The sequence below is a fragment of the Antedon bifida genome, chromosome 4 (assembly GCF_963402885.1).
Source record: "Antedon bifida chromosome 4, ecAntBifi1.1, whole genome shotgun sequence".
In the NCBI taxonomy this organism is placed as follows: domain Eukaryota; kingdom Metazoa; phylum Echinodermata; class Crinoidea; order Comatulida; family Antedonidae; genus Antedon; species Antedon bifida.
Window position 1 is genome coordinate 32,454,097 of NC_136229.1, and position 18,438 is coordinate 32,472,534.

General features: G+C 32.6%; 2 protein-coding genes across 3 annotated transcripts; one reads left to right on the forward strand and one right to left on the reverse strand.

Moving 5' to 3' along the window:
• Window positions 1–6,552: 6,552 nt before the first annotated feature.
• LOC144840302 (galactokinase-like) lies at window positions 6,553–11,322 on the forward strand. 2 transcript variants are annotated; one of them, XM_078696083.1, is made up of 7 exons: window positions 6,553–6,730; window positions 7,931–8,120; window positions 8,507–8,762; window positions 9,285–9,466; window positions 9,861–10,011; window positions 10,387–10,549; window positions 10,995–11,322. In XM_078696083.1, exons 1-7 carry the CDS (start codon window positions 6,554–6,556, stop codon window positions 11,064–11,066), a joined length of 1,191 nt encoding a protein of 396 aa, XP_078552209.1. In that variant the 5' UTR covers window position 6,553; the 3' UTR covers window positions 11,067–11,322. The 2 variants fall into 2 exon arrangements, with proteins under 2 accessions (XP_078552209.1, XP_078552210.1); XM_078696084.1 differs by lacking the exon at window positions 6,553–6,730 and adding an exon at window positions 7,172–7,293.
• A 216-nt stretch (window positions 11,323–11,538) lies between these two features.
• LOC144840288 (eukaryotic translation initiation factor 3 subunit B-like) lies at window positions 11,539–18,435 on the reverse strand. The gene is made up of 15 exons (XM_078696056.1): window positions 18,245–18,435; window positions 17,554–17,746; window positions 17,331–17,450; window positions 17,143–17,197; window positions 16,662–16,790; window positions 16,197–16,354; window positions 15,915–16,046; window positions 15,709–15,822; window positions 15,162–15,568; window positions 14,312–14,390; window positions 14,003–14,141; window positions 13,534–13,659; window positions 13,116–13,193; window positions 12,753–12,861; window positions 11,539–12,340 (listed from the first exon to the last, which is right to left on the reverse strand). Exons 1-15 carry the CDS (start codon window positions 18,351–18,353, stop codon window positions 12,237–12,239), a joined length of 2,052 nt encoding a protein of 683 aa, XP_078552182.1. The 5' UTR covers window positions 18,354–18,435; the 3' UTR covers window positions 11,539–12,236.
• Window positions 18,436–18,438: the final 3 nt, after the last annotated feature.

Here is an 18,438-nt window from a genome sequence, read left to right on the forward strand (position 1 = left end):
GCGAAAAACAAAAATAGTTGACGATAGATGGACCATCTAAAACCATCAATGCAATATTATAGTAATAATAATCATGAATATTAATAATTATGATCAGAATTTAAATTGTTGAGATATTAATGATGATGCTTGCAGAAACTGATTGAAATAAATAATCACATTTTATTTACATATTTTGTTTTTGTTTTAAAACAATGATTTATAGAATCCAATGGAATACGGTCAAATCTCCCAATACCGGATCCCCTTGGGCTGGGCTAATATGTCTGGTTTTCTGTTAATTATGGTGTTCTGAATGCGTCCAAATCTCTTTAGTGAATAAATGCAATTTAGTAGTTAGTTACTCTTTCTAATTAAAGACCCAACAATTAAAGGCTCCTTCCAATTAGGGACCACTTTTTTATGTAATCCAGATAAACTTGATATATAGATATTCTACCTGAGAGACCAAACATTTCTCTAAAATTCTGGTCCAAAACGGGGTCTTTAATTTGAAGGAGGTATGTATTAGTTTTGGTGAAAGCGCATCGTATGTTTTAACAAAATAACTTTTAATATGTTTTATTAAATAACTAATTGGTTTCGCACTATTTATCTAGTTTTTTTAAAAGATATGATTTCAGTAGATTATTGTCACAAAATAATTATAGCTTTTATCAAGTGGTTCAGGTAGTCTACCTTGTAAAAAAAGTAATTCATTTGAATTGGTTAAAATAATGTATTTAGAATATGTATTCAATAACAGTATACCTCTATTTTAATTTAAAACTGAAATAATAATCAAGCCATAGAAGATTCCTTCTATCTAGTCTTGATAATGTATATGAAACAGTATATCATTCTATTTATAATAACATTGATTTAGCTATCTAGACACTGTCTATCAGAAAAGCAACCCAAAGTTAAATATATATATAATATAAAAAAATCAACCATAATATAGTACATCACATGTTATGTGTTTTCAGCTATCAGGTGATCAATTAATAATGGTCACATTTTAAAGATTGTTACTTGCATGTGTAATAATAATAATAATGATTCATTCTAAAAAAATGTGCGTAGTCACTGAAACTGATTTAGTTAGTGAGGTCTGATACTGTATATTCTTTGCAAGCAAGACTTGACAGACAATCTGTGAATCTGATTATGTGATGAATAGTGGAGTACCATATTAAAAAAAATATTCATTTTTCACGTGATATTAGTCTGAGAATGTGGGTATTAATTTACTAAAGCAGCCATGTTTAAAGATTAAATACAAAGATATATTATGTAAATTAAGAGAAAATTCTTGCTGTGCGAGATGAATATCTCCAATTGTATATAGATATATTATTACATATGATTGTGATTTTTCTTATAGTCTCTTTCAACCTTTTCTTTAATTTGTCTTTCTGTAAATTCCTTATTTTTGTACGTTATTATTTTGATAAGCACAGAAATTAACCATAATTAACCGCAAAAATTATTAATTTCTAACAAATGCGTTTATGATGAAAGTCATAGGGTTATTTTCTGTTTACAGTAAATGTTTTATTTTTGTACACGTTTCATTTTAATTAATTTTGATGTGATTTATTATTTAATAATTTGTTAGATATTTCTTTACCACAACTAAGTATTGCTTAAGCATGTTTAAGAATTTATGAAGTATTTTACTCGATGCAAACATTCTAACAAAGTTTATTCTTGTTATACTAATACGATTATAAGTTTTTAAAATTATAATTGCTTAATTTGTTGATCTAGTTATGTTTGTTAATTTAATAATGTTTGATAGCTCATTAAGAGACTGATTGATATGTAGTCTAATATGATAATAGTTAGGCCTACCAGGGAAGAGTAGGCCTACTTTGTATTCGGTGGTTGTCCCCTTGAATGCTCCACAAGGAAGGAACCTAGGGGAGTGGCTTATTAATTGGAAATTTCTCACTATAGTGGGGTGATAGTAATAGTAATGTGGGTTGCAGAGACATTGCTGGTTTTAACACTGGGACATTTTAAATTGGCAAGATAACTGTAATCTATAGTTTAACTGAAGTCAGTACAGCGGTCAGTAAATTAGATCTACATTTTGAAATTTAAGAACTGATTATTAGCATATACCTGTGTTCTTGTGTCAGCAGCATTTTAATATTGTACCTCATTGAACCTTATAAACAATTCAGCAATAATTAATGTTAATTAATAAATAATATTTAGCTTTTAGAAAGAGTGTTATATTCTATATATTGCTATTTTGTCAAAACAGTTTTAGTTGGTTGGTTGATTTATATTTTGCTTGAATTGATGGTACGTTGAAATGTATACTACCATGCTTGGTTGACAATACACAAAACAATTTCCCATCAGGATGTATAAAGTGTAACACGTATGACTACTTCCATTGTATATTGATTTAAACTCTTTTGGGACAAAAGTTGATGTAAATTGAAGCAAAAACAGGGTTTTAAATTGCACCACAATAATAAAAAGGGGTAAAAATGATCAAACCAGTTCTAGTAATATGTTTTGTGCTTCTGTATTATTTTAGTTATTTTTTATTTTTATATAATTAATTTATTGATGAGTGTTGTAGTACATTTTAATTATTTACTATTTAACATATGGTGTACATTAATTTTATTTATTTATTCCTTACAACCAACAGTGCAAGGCACCAATTAAAGGTTGATAATAAAATATACATTTAGAACACAAAGATAACATTTATATAATTATATTTTCAATATTATTGATACTATAGCAACCTTTTTCAAAGATTATTCCATACTTCTTTGCAAATTGTTGGTGATAATAAACATGTTCAATAAGAGTATCGCCACCACTACTAAAAAAAACGGTAATACTTGTAATAACCGATAATAACTGGGGATACTTGTAATAACCGGTAATAACTGGGGATACTTGTAATAACCGGTAATAACTGGGAATACTTGTAATAACCGGTAATAACTGGGAATACTTGTAATAACCGGTAATAACTGGGAATACTTGTAATAATTGGTAATAACTGGGAATACTTGTAATAACTGGTAATACTTGTATTGTTTTATTCATTTACAATGGCGTATTCTCTTTCAGGTTAAAGTTATTTTATTTATTATATTTGTTTTTATTTCCATTTGAAGTATATGTGTGTGATGCATAAAACAGTATTAACATCCAAGATCAAAGTAATCGCGCCATTCCATGCTTTCAGCGTATTATAACAATTGTTTAGACTTGTTTTTAATAGTTTTGATTGATATTCAATACAGGTTGATCTTTAACTAATGAGTCTGTGGAGGATTGTAACCCATGAGTGTTGGTTATAAGTGATTCTATTTAGTAACTGCTAAGTACAATAATAATCCAGCAGCCCTACATGTTTTCTTTATTTTGTTATGTTTACTTATTATTTTGTAAAGTTCATTCAGCCACTTTTAAAATTAAGTATTCAGTGAAGAGAAAAATAAATTTAAATTCCATTTAAAAATCAGTTAACCGTAGTATAAATACTGCAGCAAACATAGTATAAATACTGCAGCAACCATAGTATAATTACTGCAGCAACCGCAGTAAAATTACTACAAGTTTATTGCAGCATCCCCTGTAGAATTACTAAATCAGTATTGTACTAGAATTTATTGCAGTAATTTTCTGAAAATTAAAATCAAGCGACCTTTGCTCTGAAGGTATGTAGAATATAGGTTCCTAACGTTCCTAAAGTACTCTTGACATTGGTGTTGAATATGTGGTACTTATTGATAATAAATAAAGATATTGTATTGTTGAATATGCATATTTGGTGGTATAATGGTAATGAATGATAACATATCATCATGAATATTAATATTTTACTATTGAACATGTAGTGAAGATTAATATATTCATTATAAATATTAATATTGTACTGTTGAATATTGATGATTTGGTGTTAATTAACATGAATATTAATATTATACTGTTGAATATTGATGATTTGGTGGTAATTAACATGACTATTAATATTGTACTGTTGAATATTGATGATTTGGTGGTAATTAACATGAATATTAATATTGTACTGTTGAATATTGATGATTTGGTGGTAATGAACATGAATATTAATATTGTACTGTTGAATATTGATGATTTGGTGGTAATTAACATGAATATTAATATTGTACTGTTGAATATTGATGATTTGGTGGTAATTAACATGAATATTAATATTGTACTGTTGAATATTGATGATTTGGTGGTAATTAACATGAATATTAATATTTTACTGCTGAATATATATGGAGATTTGTTGGTGATGATTAATATAGTACTGTAATATAATATAGTTCCAAAGGTTTATTAAAATTTAACATCCCCCCCCCCCCCCAACTAAAAAAAAAATTATATTCAGCTTTATGAATTGGCATCCTATTTTGTGGTATTCATAATTTTGTTTTAATACAATTATTAAAATATTGGTGGTATCCTTAAAATGTATTTAATTTTAGAAAATCATTGTTATTGTGCACCCACCATTGATATTTCGATTTCACAAAATAATTTTAATTAAGCAAAAATGAATTAATATTTTAAATTATACTTTATTAGCTAGAAATTTAAATACAGTATGAAATTACTAATTGAACCCGTGTATACAAGTGTTTACAACTCAACTAATACTGTGGTCGATTCAAAATGATTTTTTTTTCATTCAATAAACAACTATAACAAAGCAAGTTCAGTTGTTGTGTTGGATTTTTATGTGACGCGTCACACTGTTGCTATTTTTTGTTACGACGCGTCACACTGTTGCTATGTTTTTGTACGACGCGTCACACTGTTGCTATGTTTTTGTTACGACGCATCACACTGTTGCTATGTTTTTGGTACGACGCATCACACTGTTGCTATGTTTTTTGTACGACGCGTCACACTGTTGCTATGTTTTTGGTACGACGCGTCACACTGTTGCTATGTTTTTGGTACGACGCATCACACTGTTGCTATTTTTTGTTGTGACGCGTCACACTGTTGGTATTTTTTTGACTACAGTCCGTCTACGTGCAAGTTAAGTACACACGTAAATTGCCAGGGACTTAATAATAGATATAGTATCAACGACCCTCGAGTTCGTTGATTGTACTTTACACCATTTTCCATTATTATGTTGGTGAGGGGTCAGTGTCCTCTCAGTACCATGCGGTCTTGCTTAAAATTCAACTTTTGCAATTCCAAATCATAGGGAAATGTTTACGAAAGACAAAAGATAAATTTCCAAATGGTGTATGAAGTTTCTGTGTATCCTAGTATCCTAAAATAATATTTTAATTGTGTTATAACATCGTACCAGTCACCCATCCAAAATAGGCCTACCATGTGAAGTCTAGCACAATTTAAAAATGCGCAAAACTTTTACGTTTGTTCTATTTTTTTCCATGAGGTCGTAACATTTCAGGTTTCTCTATTCTTCCATAAGATAATAAGCATAAAAAATATAAATATAATAAATTGAAAAGTGATGGAGAGAAAAGGCAACCTAGCGCTCAACTTAAAAATCTAGAGTCATTATTGGCTGTTTGCCTTCACGTGACAAGTGCGCGGCATATATGGAAAGCACGTATCAGACGGTACGAAGTTGGAGGTGGTGGGATTGTTTAGCTTTGTACAATGTGGTATATTTCGTGTTTTAATGTTTTGAGTATACATAATTTGAATTGAAGTTCGACCTAAGTAGGTTCTTATTATAGGTGCTTTTGGAAGGAAATATCCTATATACTGGTAAAAAAATGTACATGTAGGCCTTGGCCCTAGGCCTGCTGCCTCTCATGGCAAAGCAGTCCAGACGAGAAGTGATGTGGCAACTTTTATATAGTGGGTGATGTGTGTAGTGGTGAGAGCAACTTATTTTTGCTAAAGCAGGCCTCGGAAATGGAATAGTGGCCTAGCTGCTTGCTCATGCTGAAACTGGAGTGCCAATTAATTAATGTAATATATAAGTATTAATTTGATAAGAAATATATCTGATAATGATTTATTGTAATGTTAATAGAATATATTCACAATATAACACACGTGTGAAAATCGAGCATGAACTTATTTCTTGCTCCACCGGCCCACTGACTCCATCCATCGCAAACTAACTTCTGGAGTCACGTGTGTCAACCAGCCAATCATAACGCTTTTAGGAATTGCGACCCCCTATTTATGATGATGTACGTGCGCGTGAGCTGAGCAATTTTGCAGTACACAGTATAATATAAAGACCGTATTGACATAGTTTAAATAGTTTAGTTTAGATTAATTTTTGTCAAGCAAGTTGCGTGGCGCAACGAATGAAACGTTGTCTTGTGATAGTGTGACAAATCATCGCGAGTTCAAGTCGCCAAACGCGAGTGTTGCCACACAGTCAATATCATCGTACTCGAGAACTGGATTTTATAATTACAGGGACGCGAATATTACTCGGTCAATATCGATATCATCGTACTCGATCCTCGCAGCGGTAGTCATGTGATGCAGTTTCAACCAATCACGTTCACGTATTTACATAGGCCTAAGCTATGTAATATTACAGTATAACACAATGTCTTCGTCGAACCGGGTGACAGATGTTTTAGAAGTTGAAACGTTACTTTCTCAACTTTGCAATGAATTCTTAAAACAATTCGGTAGCAAACCAGATGTTGCAGCCTGTGCACCAGGAAGAGTTAATTTGATAGGGGAGCATACAGACTACAACGATGGCTTCGTTTTTCCGATGGTATATGTTTGGCCTAGGCCTAATTGCATTACTTGCATTGTCTGTGTTTAACTAACAATGACTTACTCTAGGCCTAGGCCTAGTAGGCCTAGTAGGCCGTAAGCAGTAAATAGTCGTTTCATCTCGTTCCAGTGTTAGAGGGGTCTAGAATTTACAATGTCAATTTTTTAGTTAACAATATAACAATAAGTTATCCAGAATTGTGCGTGTCAATTTTGAGAAATCATCGATTGATTTTGGTACTCTATTTTGATATACATATGTATTGGCGTGAGTGATTTGGTTCCGTGAAGGAAACATGTTGAAAATTATCCGCAACGTCCAAAAATATGTACCACGTGATTGTATTTCACCAATCATATATTATGATTACAGATTGGGGAATCCCCCAAAACGCACGGAGTGCAGCAGCAGTGTGTACAGAATCAACATGTATCCTACGCGAGTCGAGGAAGTTTGGTTTATTTTGCTACTTGCAAACGTTGTAAACGGACATTTTCAGCGAAAAAAGATGATATGCTTGTTTGAAAATTGTTTCCTGCTCAACATGGTGTATGATTATGGTTTGTTAGAAACACAGTTTAGAGAAAATAAGAAAATAATTTTTCAGTTTTTCTCGAATGCATAATACGTAGATTTTAAATTTGAAATGTGTTTACAATCCACTTGACTACCCACATGGTAAATATAATAACACTTGGTGAAATATTTGTAAAGTTATTACTACATAAATATTGGTCCAGACCTCAGAAAAGGCTATTTTTGCAGTATGGGGGGTACCTTTGAGGGGTAATTGCTCGAAATTGACTCGATATTTTGTGGAGAACTTTTGATAATAGTGTGAGAAATATGTTCATTTCAAAATATCAACTCACAAAATCTAGACCCTGAACATTGGAACGAAATCCTTTTTCTAGGCCTTTTTTGAGCTACTGCTTACCGCCTATAGTAGGGCCTAGCTAAGTAGAGGGCCTACTATAATATCTAGCTAGGAAACATAAAATATAGGCTATAGGCATTACTTACTTAGACTTATAGGCCTAGTCAGTAGCAGAGATGTATATACGGTAATAGTAATATATATTGTTAAATAAAATAACAAAATAAAATCAGGTATCCTGTTTTTTTTAAAATCTTTGTTATTTACTTTTGATGAATATACATGAAAATAAAGAAATGATATCATCTTTTCCAATTCAGGCACTGCCAATGGTGACTGTACTTGTTGGCTCAAAAACCAACAGTGGGATGTGTACAGTGATAACAACAGCTGAAGGTGTTGATGAACCAAAACAAGTTGAGTTTGCTCTTCCAACAAGTGAGACCCCCCTCCTGCCAGGTGAACCTGCATGGGCAAACTATGTAAAAGGAGTTGTACAAAATTATAAAGGTGAATAACACTGCGAAAGCAGTACCTTACACTCCCAGAGCTCTGTATTCAAATTGAATGCACTTGTCAATTGAATGACCCACAATATGACCCCCTGGAGAGGTGCGTCATTTAAAATACAAATAATTATACAAAAAACCTAGTGGTACGTCACATCAACGAACATGGTGTGTCAGTGTCCGTCACTTTACCACCCACCATATCATGAACAACATTGTCAAAATGGGTGCGTCACCTAAGGGTAAGTCACATTGGACAAATGACGCACCTCTTGTATAGTGGGTCATACAATTGACAAGTGCATTAGTATTGAGTAAATGTTTCTTAATTTTCATATTATTAAACAAGTGTTTCTTAAAGTTATGCTGTCTTTTTGTCTTTGTCAGGTAACCTATCATCATTTAGCGCTGTGATAGGGACCACTGTGCCTATAGGAGGCGGTGTTTCCAGCTCTGCATCGCTAGAAGTCGCAACATATACTTTCCTAGAGCAGCTGGATCCAAGTATTAAGACAAGTCCAAAAGACAAGGCTTTAGCCTGTCAGAAAGCTGAACATGATTTTCCCAAAATGCCTTGTGGTATTATGGACCAGTTCATTTCCGTTATGGGGAAAAAAGATAATGCTTTACTTATAGACTGTAGGTAAGTTTGTACTTAAGCATTTTTAGTAAGCACCTACTTTCAAACTTCTAGTATTTGCCTGAAGATTTATATAAATAAATTTATTAAATATGTATTGTCCCCCAAAAACATGAAAAATGAAGATTAATTAAATCAGACTTTGAATATGTTATTTTGTAGTTTTAATAAAGTTAATCACTTCCATAGAAAAAAAAACGAAAAATGTTTTCCCTTGTAAAATGACAAAATAAATAGTTAAATTCAACCAAAAATCCATTGGCTGGCAGCCAATTTGACCATTTTTTGCTTTAAATTACATCTTTTTTCAGGTAAATACATTTTTTTTCAATCAAATTTTTGGTCAAAGTGGATAACTATTATGTTACATTAAAATGGAATATTCCCAAAGAATTATTTTTTCAGGGGGACAATACATCTTTAAATAAGATTGTACTGTATAATATACAAAATAAAATATTTGAGATTTACATGCTTCACTGGACCTCATTCTCATATTCTAGCTTTTTTTATTTTTGTTGTTAGATCAATGGAAGCTAAATTAGTTGCCATGACCAACCCAACTATAGTAGTGCTAATTGCTAACTCAAACGTCAAACATGAACTTACCGGAAGTGAGTACCCATCACGACGTAAGCAGTGTTACGAAGCAGCAAAGGCTCTTGGGAAAAAAAGTCTTCGGGATGCAACGATGGAAGACCTTCAACGTAAGCAATTTGTGAATAGTTTTCACTGTTGCGGTTATTGTGTGTACTAACAATTGTTTGGTCTTTCTAGTTTTTAAATACTAAAGCCTTGTCTACACTATCAAACTGACAAAAAAATGTGATGTGCCCATATAATGGACGTGATGATATCATATACCATATTTGGGAATATCACTACCATATTTGGGCACATATATACATATTACCACTTCCTCACCGCCTTGCCAAACTCGCACACAGCATGTCAACATCAGAATTTTGTTCGCCATGGTGTGTATGAAATGCGATGTGAAAGGGGTATAATAAGTCTTGTTTTATGTTTAAGTTATTCAAATACATTCATAATTAACTATTTTTAAAAAGGGGTTTAATTCGTAAAATGTTTTACTTTTAGTTCAAGTAGGAAAGCTTGATGAAGTGACTTTTAGACGAGCTAGACATGTGATCAGCGAGATCACAAGAACCTCGCAAGCAGCAGAAGCATTGTCAAGCTCTGACTTTGTCACATTTGGTAAATTGATGGTGGAAAGCCATGATTCTTTGTGGTAAGTTGGTCATCACGTAATGACATTTGTAAAAAGTAGTAATCCAGTAGATGAACTGATTATATACTATGTTTTTCTTTTTTAAAAATGTTATATTGTTAATTGGTGTATGCTTGAGATTTTCATTTTTCATAGTACTTTTAAATGTTGTAGTTGGTACTAAACTACTTTATTAAACAGTACAATTGTATTTCTATGCATTTCACACACGTTTTTTTATGGCGAATCCGAAATAAGAATGATTCTATTTTTAAAAACTACACCCATTTTTCAGTGTGAACAGAACTTCAAGATTAAATAAAAAGATTAAACTAAAGGTAGTACAGTAGTATATTTTCTATCTTTTTATCTGTGTTATACATTTTTATATTTTAGTAAGGATTACGAAGTAAGCTGCAAAGAGCTAGATGAGTTAGTGAGTTTAGCGATGTCATGTGATGGTGTTTACGGATCAAGAATGACAGGAGGTGGGTTTGGAGGCTGCACTGTGACCTTACTTGATAAAGAGGCTGTACAAAACACAGTAGAAACTATGCAAGTAAGTATGCACATCATGTGGTGTCCCTCTGATTGTAGCAAGTGAGTGGCCAAGCGGTTAAGGCAGTATAACCGTAATTACGTAGCCATAACTTTGGCAAGGGTTCGATGCTCACTTGCTCCATGGTTCTGGTGGTAGAACGAGTCTTCTCGAATAAGGAATATAAACCGTAGGCCCAGTGTACACATCTAGCATGAATGTTAAGATGATTCCTGTATTCCTAAATCTAAAAGATGTGATGGTCGTAAAGGCTGTTCCTGGGGTGAGGATGAGAAAGATTGTGAATGTACCACACTTCGTTTTGGGAATTATAAATGTCTTATGTAACAGACATTTTATGAAATAAAAATACATTTGTTTACAGACTGGCCTATGATTAATAAAAGCTTCTAATGATAGTGATAACATTACATAACATTTTTAATGTATGTATGTTTTCTTTTAGTCCAAGTATAGTGGTAATGCTACATTCTATGTATGTGCAGCATGTGACGGAGCTAGACCACTTCAGTTGTAATGTTTCACAACATGCAGTTTTGATAAGAACAAATAAATACAGTACTATTGGAGCCCGCATATATTGAACATAATAGATTTTATAATTACTGTATATTATAAATTATATATAATTTTAATTGTTAATTGTGTTTGTATTATAAATTATTGATAGGTAATTTCTTTTTATAAAGCTGCAACCATAATGCAGTAATTATGTAACTGATTATTACCAATTATGCCATGATAGATTTTATCATTAAATTTTGGCAAATTTATTTCTGAGAAATAGTAATTTCTTTTATAAAGATGTACCTAATTACAAATTAATGTGAAATTGGAAAGGTCATGGTGTCACTAAAAGGTTTATACTCTAACTTTCAAGAAGGCTGCTTGTCTAAGTGCGTTAGCCTCATGGATGGAGCGGATAATACAAATATCAGAGGGCCATTTGTAGCCTATTATAAACAACAAAAAGAACTGAACCAAGCACATGACTATCATATAAGATTTAATATCATATCGTAAATGGTGAATGATATATTAATAATCCAATTACTACATTACTATATGAAGAAATTAAACTATATACTACAATGAAATAAAAAAAGGGCCTATGACGGGGTTTTTTATGACGTCTTTTCCAAAACGAGCAATCTACAATATATGTAGGCGACGTTAAACAATTACAATACGGTTTGCAATCAATTACCATATTTGTAGTAAAAAAATCTAAAATATATCTTTTTAGAATGATTTTGTTGATAATACTTATAGTATTCAAATATTTTCACGTTTCTAACGAGGTATGTTTTTCGATTTGAGGCTGAGTAATCAATTATGGAATGCAGGGAGGCTAAATAAAAAAAAATCAACTATAAATTCACGATAATATAACAATACCACACTATAATTATACCGAGTAAGATTTGACAAATTCTATGTAATAATTAGTATACAATACAATGATACTAATTAGAAATGCTGGATATCGATAAGAAATAATCTTCCGGTTACAGCTTTGCTCACACAAATGCACTAACACCCCACCGACAAAGCTACCGGGTTTAAATTGATGATTTTCGGTCTTCAATATTAATCCGAAAATCTACAAATGCGCAACTGACCAATCGGCTCAAACGTGTTTGGAATTTCAATCTTGAAACCCCAAAAGATGTTGAACGCAACACGATTACTCGGGATCTTCGATTTCAATGATTTCTTCGCTTATAAAAAATTCAACAGTTTCCTGCGCAACTTCATCCCAACCACTATCATACGAGTCAGTCTCCATACCTGAAAGAATAAATATTCTTGTGATAAGATTTTCTGTTCTTTGTGGTAAGTTGGTTATCATGTAATTTTTTTTCTTTCTAAATAATGTTATATTGTTAGGTTGTGCATTTCACACAAAATCTAAAATAAGAATGGCTGATTTTCTGTACTTATTCCAATTCAAATTGTGTGCAAGTACCTTCTGTGTGCCGAATAAGGCCCATCGATTTACATCCATGGGCGAGAATAAATTATTTATGCATAGTGGGCATTCCATATCAAGTTACAAAGAAGAACTGGATTTGGAAAGAAAAGGACTTGCAATCTACAATTTGTAGGCAAGCCATGAATGTAAATCAACAACTTGTGAGGGATGTTTGGTGATGAATGTAAATCAACAACTTGTGAGGGATGTTTGGTGATGAATGCTTACCTCTCCTTAGTTCTAAACGCTCCTTCTTCTCTGCTGCAAGTTGTTCCTCTTTCTGTTTCTTGAAGTTTTCAAATTCTTCCATCAATACACGACGTCTTTCAATGATTTCCTAGAAGAAGAAATAATACAATGCATAATTACTTGCAACAACACACATTTTACCTATATCCTTTACAGTATAAGCATTATATATCTTTTTCAGGAAGAAATAACCTTCGATTTGGCTTGCATGCAGCATATAATTATTGGCTGTGCTATATTGTGATTTACTCTCATCGTTTTGTTCTTCAAATGAGATGTTAAGGTAAATCAATCTATATTCAAAACAATGTAACCAGTCTACTATTGCATTATGAGTCTTACCTTGGAGGCCTTTGATTGGCTCATTCTATCTTTCAATTCATAACGTTTGCTGTATGTCTTCATAGTCTTTTTCAAATCCTTTGGGGGGAAAAAAAAAATACAATACTTCTATTATTACTATTATTTATTCAGGGAAAAGACACATTTTACAAAATATAATACAGATTATAAAAACATGACGTAAGGAGAAAATGTATAGTCACTAGCTGGCAGGAAAGCACAGAAGCAGCCTAAGCCACTGTCACCAATTCGGTGTACATTAATTATATATGTAATTTTAACTTAAGGATTTACAGTAGTTATGTAAAGTATGGCTTCCATTTTAATATCTTATATTATTTATCTTTCAGAATGCACAGCAAGTAAATTAACTGGACAGATTATTCCATTCATTGTAAAGGGGTGTAAACATGCATACCTTGATTTGTTCTTCAGTAAGCACCGATGGTGGGCGTGGCCTCCATAACAGTTGACAGAAGCGATCTGTAGTGCATTTCTGAAGTACCTTTCCTTGGAACGACCACATCCAGTATGCATTGTCAACCTGCAGACACAAATAGTATCATAAATATAAATAGTTATAAATCAATATTTTAATTCTCGCATTTAAGTAGGTAGTTACAAATTGATATTTGAACTACATGTGAGAACTGAGTGGTTAAGACAGTGGAAGCGTAATACGTAGCCATAATATCGACAAGGTTCAGGGCTCACTAGCCTTGTGGTTCTGGTGGTAGAATGAGTCCTCTTGGATAAAAACTATGAACTGTAGGTCCAAAATAGGTGTTATTTTGTTAATCCAAAAATCATGCCAAAACCAGATGAAAAATAGAACAAATAGGAAGAGTGTAACAAACTGGAAAATCTTGAGAAGGTATTAAACTTACCTTATGACTCCACCAGCTAACACCTGTAGCCACGTATCGTCCAGTTGGGTCCCACTCAACGTCAGTTGCCATAAAATGCTCCGACGTGTTCATGATTGTCATGTCATTAGCGTCAACAAACTCCAATGCTCCATTCATTCTGGAATCGAAAACATGAAAAATTGGTGAATTTAATCTGCATATTTTTTTTCTACACTAAATCCAAAAATAGGTTTGTAGAAGTAAATACAATTTATGACATGAATGTCAGTTAAACATACCAAATTCAATAAATAAACAAATTAGCTAGTTATTATATACTGTACTTACGATCGCAGACCAGCAAGTACTATAAACTGACCATTTGGTGCCCAGAACAATGCATTTGCTGCCTTTTTCTCTAATGTAGCTAGATAATAAAAAAGAATGTCTTTGTCTTAGTATTTTTAAAAACTATGAATTTGAATGTACAAGTTTCTATGCTCACCTCAAGCAAATGATCCACGCAGATTATAATTTTAGATATAAATTAATGATCTACAGCGTATTTTCAACTAGGCAAATATATTCGCATGAAACAATCATTTATTTATTTATTTATTTATTTGTTCTTTCTTTAAACTGAAATACACTTTCAATACAGATGTACTGATTTCCAAAGTGGTTCAGTAAACATATTTACAACAAAAATAAAATATAAAAGAAAAACAAAAAGAAAGAAAACAGATATAAAACTATTTACAATTGTGAAGGCAAAAAGGTTAATACATATATGATTTCTATAGTGAAGATTTAAAAGTTGCCAAAGACATATTATGGAGTTCTGATTTTATGTTATTTGGTAGAGAATTCCATAATTTAGTTGATCTATAAACAAAAGTTCTTTTACCCTGAGAGTTATTCCATAACGGAATAGATAAATCATTATTACTTTGGGAGCGAGTGCATTTATTATGGTTATCTACAGTAAATTGAAATAATATTGTTAAGTATCTTGGAGCTATTTCTTTTAAACATTTAAACATTTAAATAGCATTATAAGAATATTTTCATGAGTTCTGATTGGTTGCACAATTTTTCACATCATTTCTTTGCACTAGTCAATGTATAAATTTGCCTAAATGGAAAACAGGCTTAAGTTGACCTATTTGTTTGACGATGCTTAATTTGTGTAACTTACTTATTAACTCAATTTTACTGTTAGGCTTCACATTATAAAAGCTGGCACCAATTCTTGGTGATTCACCATGAAGTACAGCGAACCGTGACCCAACTGGCTCCCACGCAAATGCTCCAATAGGGTCCTTAATTTCTACTACATCAACTGGGATCTGCTTCTCTCGTATGCGGAAGATTTCAAAACTGTAGTATTGTCCCTTCTTGCTTTTAGTAAGTCTATCAACTTTGACCCCGAGATAATCACCGGCTTTCTGCCAGTGTAGTTTACACTCAGACACGTTGAAAAGGTTCTTAACTCGAAGCTCTTTACGTGATGGGATCTCGAGAAGAGTGACACGAGCAGGACTTTCTCCCTGTTCGGGAACCCAATAAGATATGATGCTATCGGCTGGTGACCAACAAAAATCCCTAAAATGTACGTAAATCATCGATTAAAATTTTTGTTAAATTTGACAAAATTTTGTTAAATTTAACTGATTTACAACCAAAATATATAATGTAACTATTGACACATAGTGTATAAAAATGATGAATATGTTTTTACTTACTTTATATCATTACACTTAAAACTTTTTTTGTCCAGAAGGCCGAATGAAGGCGTTTCATAAACACTGAGGCTGTCTTCACCAATCCTAGCAAAGTATTTACCATCGTGGCTCCATCTAAAAAGATAGGTAAGTACATCAATAAATTACTAAGTAACCAATAAATGCTGTGATACACAAACACAAGTACAAGAAGCAGCAATACTTACTTGAATACCGGCCATTGAGACGTACTAAGACAGTGAAAGCCACGTTTCTTAGCACCTGTTAAAACATCCCAGATGATGATTGCCTTTGGGTCATCTTTGGAGTCCATTAACGGACTAAAGCTGACTAAATACCTGAAATGGAAACAAGAAAGAATACCAGTTACAGCTACTTTGGCTTGTTACTTCTAGTTTTAACTAGTTTATTCCATTCATTACTGGTTTTGTAAATTGAAACAGTAAGTTAATTTTGGTGTGGCAAGAATATAAGAAATGGAAATTTACCTTTCACACGGTGAGAAGTCAATAAGTTGTACTCCTGTGTGGGCAAACCTTTGTATTTGTTGAAACTTTTCCCCGCCCCACAAAGCGATACCTTTTTGATGGAAGGTAGTCAGGTAAGTGCCCTGGGGAGACCAGCGTACATATGTTTCTGTCCATCTCTGAAAAATACACAGCAAAAAAGGATAAAGTAAAATTGTTTTTAAGTTGGCAGTACAACAATCTGAATGTTAAGCCTTTTTACCTTTGTATTTTAATTGCTTTGTCTTTGTTATGCCCTGCATATGCTTGGTCCTCCAAGGTGTGACCTGGGATGTTTGTTACATTCTTATGTTTTTATTTGAAATTATGAAGATTTCACAAAAACTGCTAAAGCTCTATTAGACACTTTCAGGAGCCAACAAAGTGTTCCTCTTAATAATGGTATATCCTGAATAGGGTTAAGCCAAAATGGTGAATACTACCTACCGCTCTTTCTTCAACCTTGACAGCCTCTGAAGCCGTGTTAAGGTAAATGCTCGTCTTTTCTCCTGCGTCATGGATCACGCTGTAATGATCATTAGCATCAATATCTTGAAGCCAGGACCGTAGATTACCCTAACAAAAAAAACAAAAAACAATATTAAGCTAGTATACCAGATGGCATACACATTCCCCATTTATACTGCATACTGCATTTATTTTAACTACATGGAAGAGAGTTCTTAAATCATCTACGGTGCCTCAACAAACGGTTAAGGGCAAAGTAAAGTAAAAAGATTTGTAGGATGAAAGTTGCCTGCAACCATGACTTTGTTATTTACACATACTACTGTTCTAGAAGAACCTCTTAACTACATCCAACTGATAGATCACTTGAAAATCTCAAACATCTGACATTGCCACTAAACAGCAGAGATTGGACTTACTATTACTTCCATTGTTATAGAGATTGCTAGCAACTACTTACCATGTCCTGAAATGGTCTTTTTTCAAGGTTTTGAGGCGGAGGTCGATTGGCATACCTGTAAATAAACAAATATAAAGATACAAAAATGTTTTTTTTTAAATCAAATTTCCCTGTGATCTAAGCCATGGAATCCATGCATTGAACAACATAACATTACCTAAGAATGGAAATCTATCTTTTATTCTTACTTTTCAAAATCTGTAAACAGATTGACAGCAAACGTGTGTTGTTTATCCAGTTTATATCCATTTAACATTTTGACGGCTGACACAGCATTGGCTGGGGACTTGTATTCCAAGAATATATATCTGTAAATTATAAAAATAAGAATTAAAAAATATTTAGATTTTGAGTACAAATGTTTTATTTTTTGGACAGTGTAGTAAAGAAGAAACTTTAATAAATATTTACCCAATTGTCTTTCCATTATCAAGCGGATAGTGGTCTGAAACAATTTGACCAAATTTTGAAAAAATCTTATTAATGACATTCTTTAATTTTTCTAAACGTTCTGGTCCAACCGAAGGAACGTTATCAATCACGACAACGGAATCTATTCCATCGGCTTCTTTAGGTTTATCCTTCAACAGATCCGCAAGGAGCTCTGAAAATAACAAATAAATTAATAAATAACATATTTATAGAAATACTATATTACTTAGTTAGCCTATATATAGGTCTAGGCCTAGACTTAATATTTATTTACAATTTTTCAAAAATCACAATGCAATCAACAATCAATACTTTTTAAATTCAGTCTGTCTAAAAAATAAATGTACATTAAAAATAAAATAAATTTAAATTATATTATTAATATATAATATACATTAATAATATTATTGTTAATTAATTTAAAATTCACACACATTTGAATTTAGATAACTGCGTCAAAGATGCACATTGACTCATTACACAAAAATGACATTTATTATTAATGTATTTATGCCACCTTCTATCTATCTCCACACATATGTTACAGTCCTAAGCCTGAAATTAATTTACTATAGGTGGCGGCCTACCTAGCCTACATTTTGCCGGGAATCGCAGCGTCTTTTGCTTCTTCCCGGTGAGTTGTATAGCTTAGCTAAAACACGACATTTACCTTCATTTGATATGTCATCTACGAAGCCAGGAGGATCATCAAAGTCAGGCTCTTGTACTCTTTCATTTGACGGGTCATCGTTGTTTTGCATTGAGGCTAAATTCGTCATTTTAGACCTTTTCTCCACTCCCTTTTCTTACACTTCGAGCCGGATGGTAGGGGGTTAGCGCACGTTGTTCTTTATGGGAAAAGAT

Bases quoted from the DNA above. Each gene is read 5' to 3' on its own strand.
- LOC144840302 (XM_078696083.1), top strand. From the start codon at position 6,554: ATGTCTTCGTCGAACCGGGTGACAGATGTTTTAGAAGTTGAAACGTTA. The intron at 8,121-8,506 runs GTGAATAACACT...TGTCTTTGTCAG, and splicing joins AGTTGTACAAAATTATAAAG to GTAACCTATCATCATTTAGC. The intron at 8,763-9,284 runs GTAAGTTTGTAC...TTTTGTTGTTAG, and splicing joins GCTTTACTTATAGACTGTAG to ATCAATGGAAGCTAAATTAG.
- LOC144840288 (XM_078696056.1), bottom strand. From the start codon at position 18,353: ATGACGAATTTAGCCTCAATGCAAAACAACGATGACCCGTCAAATGAA. The intron at 16,047-16,196 runs GTAAATTTCCAT...TTTCCATTTCAG, and splicing joins GACTTCTCACCGTGTGAAAG to GTATTTAGTCAGCTTTAGTC. The intron at 13,194-13,533 runs GTATGCATGTTT...TTCCCCCCAAAG, and splicing joins TTACTGAAGAACAAATCAAG to GATTTGAAAAAGACTATGAA.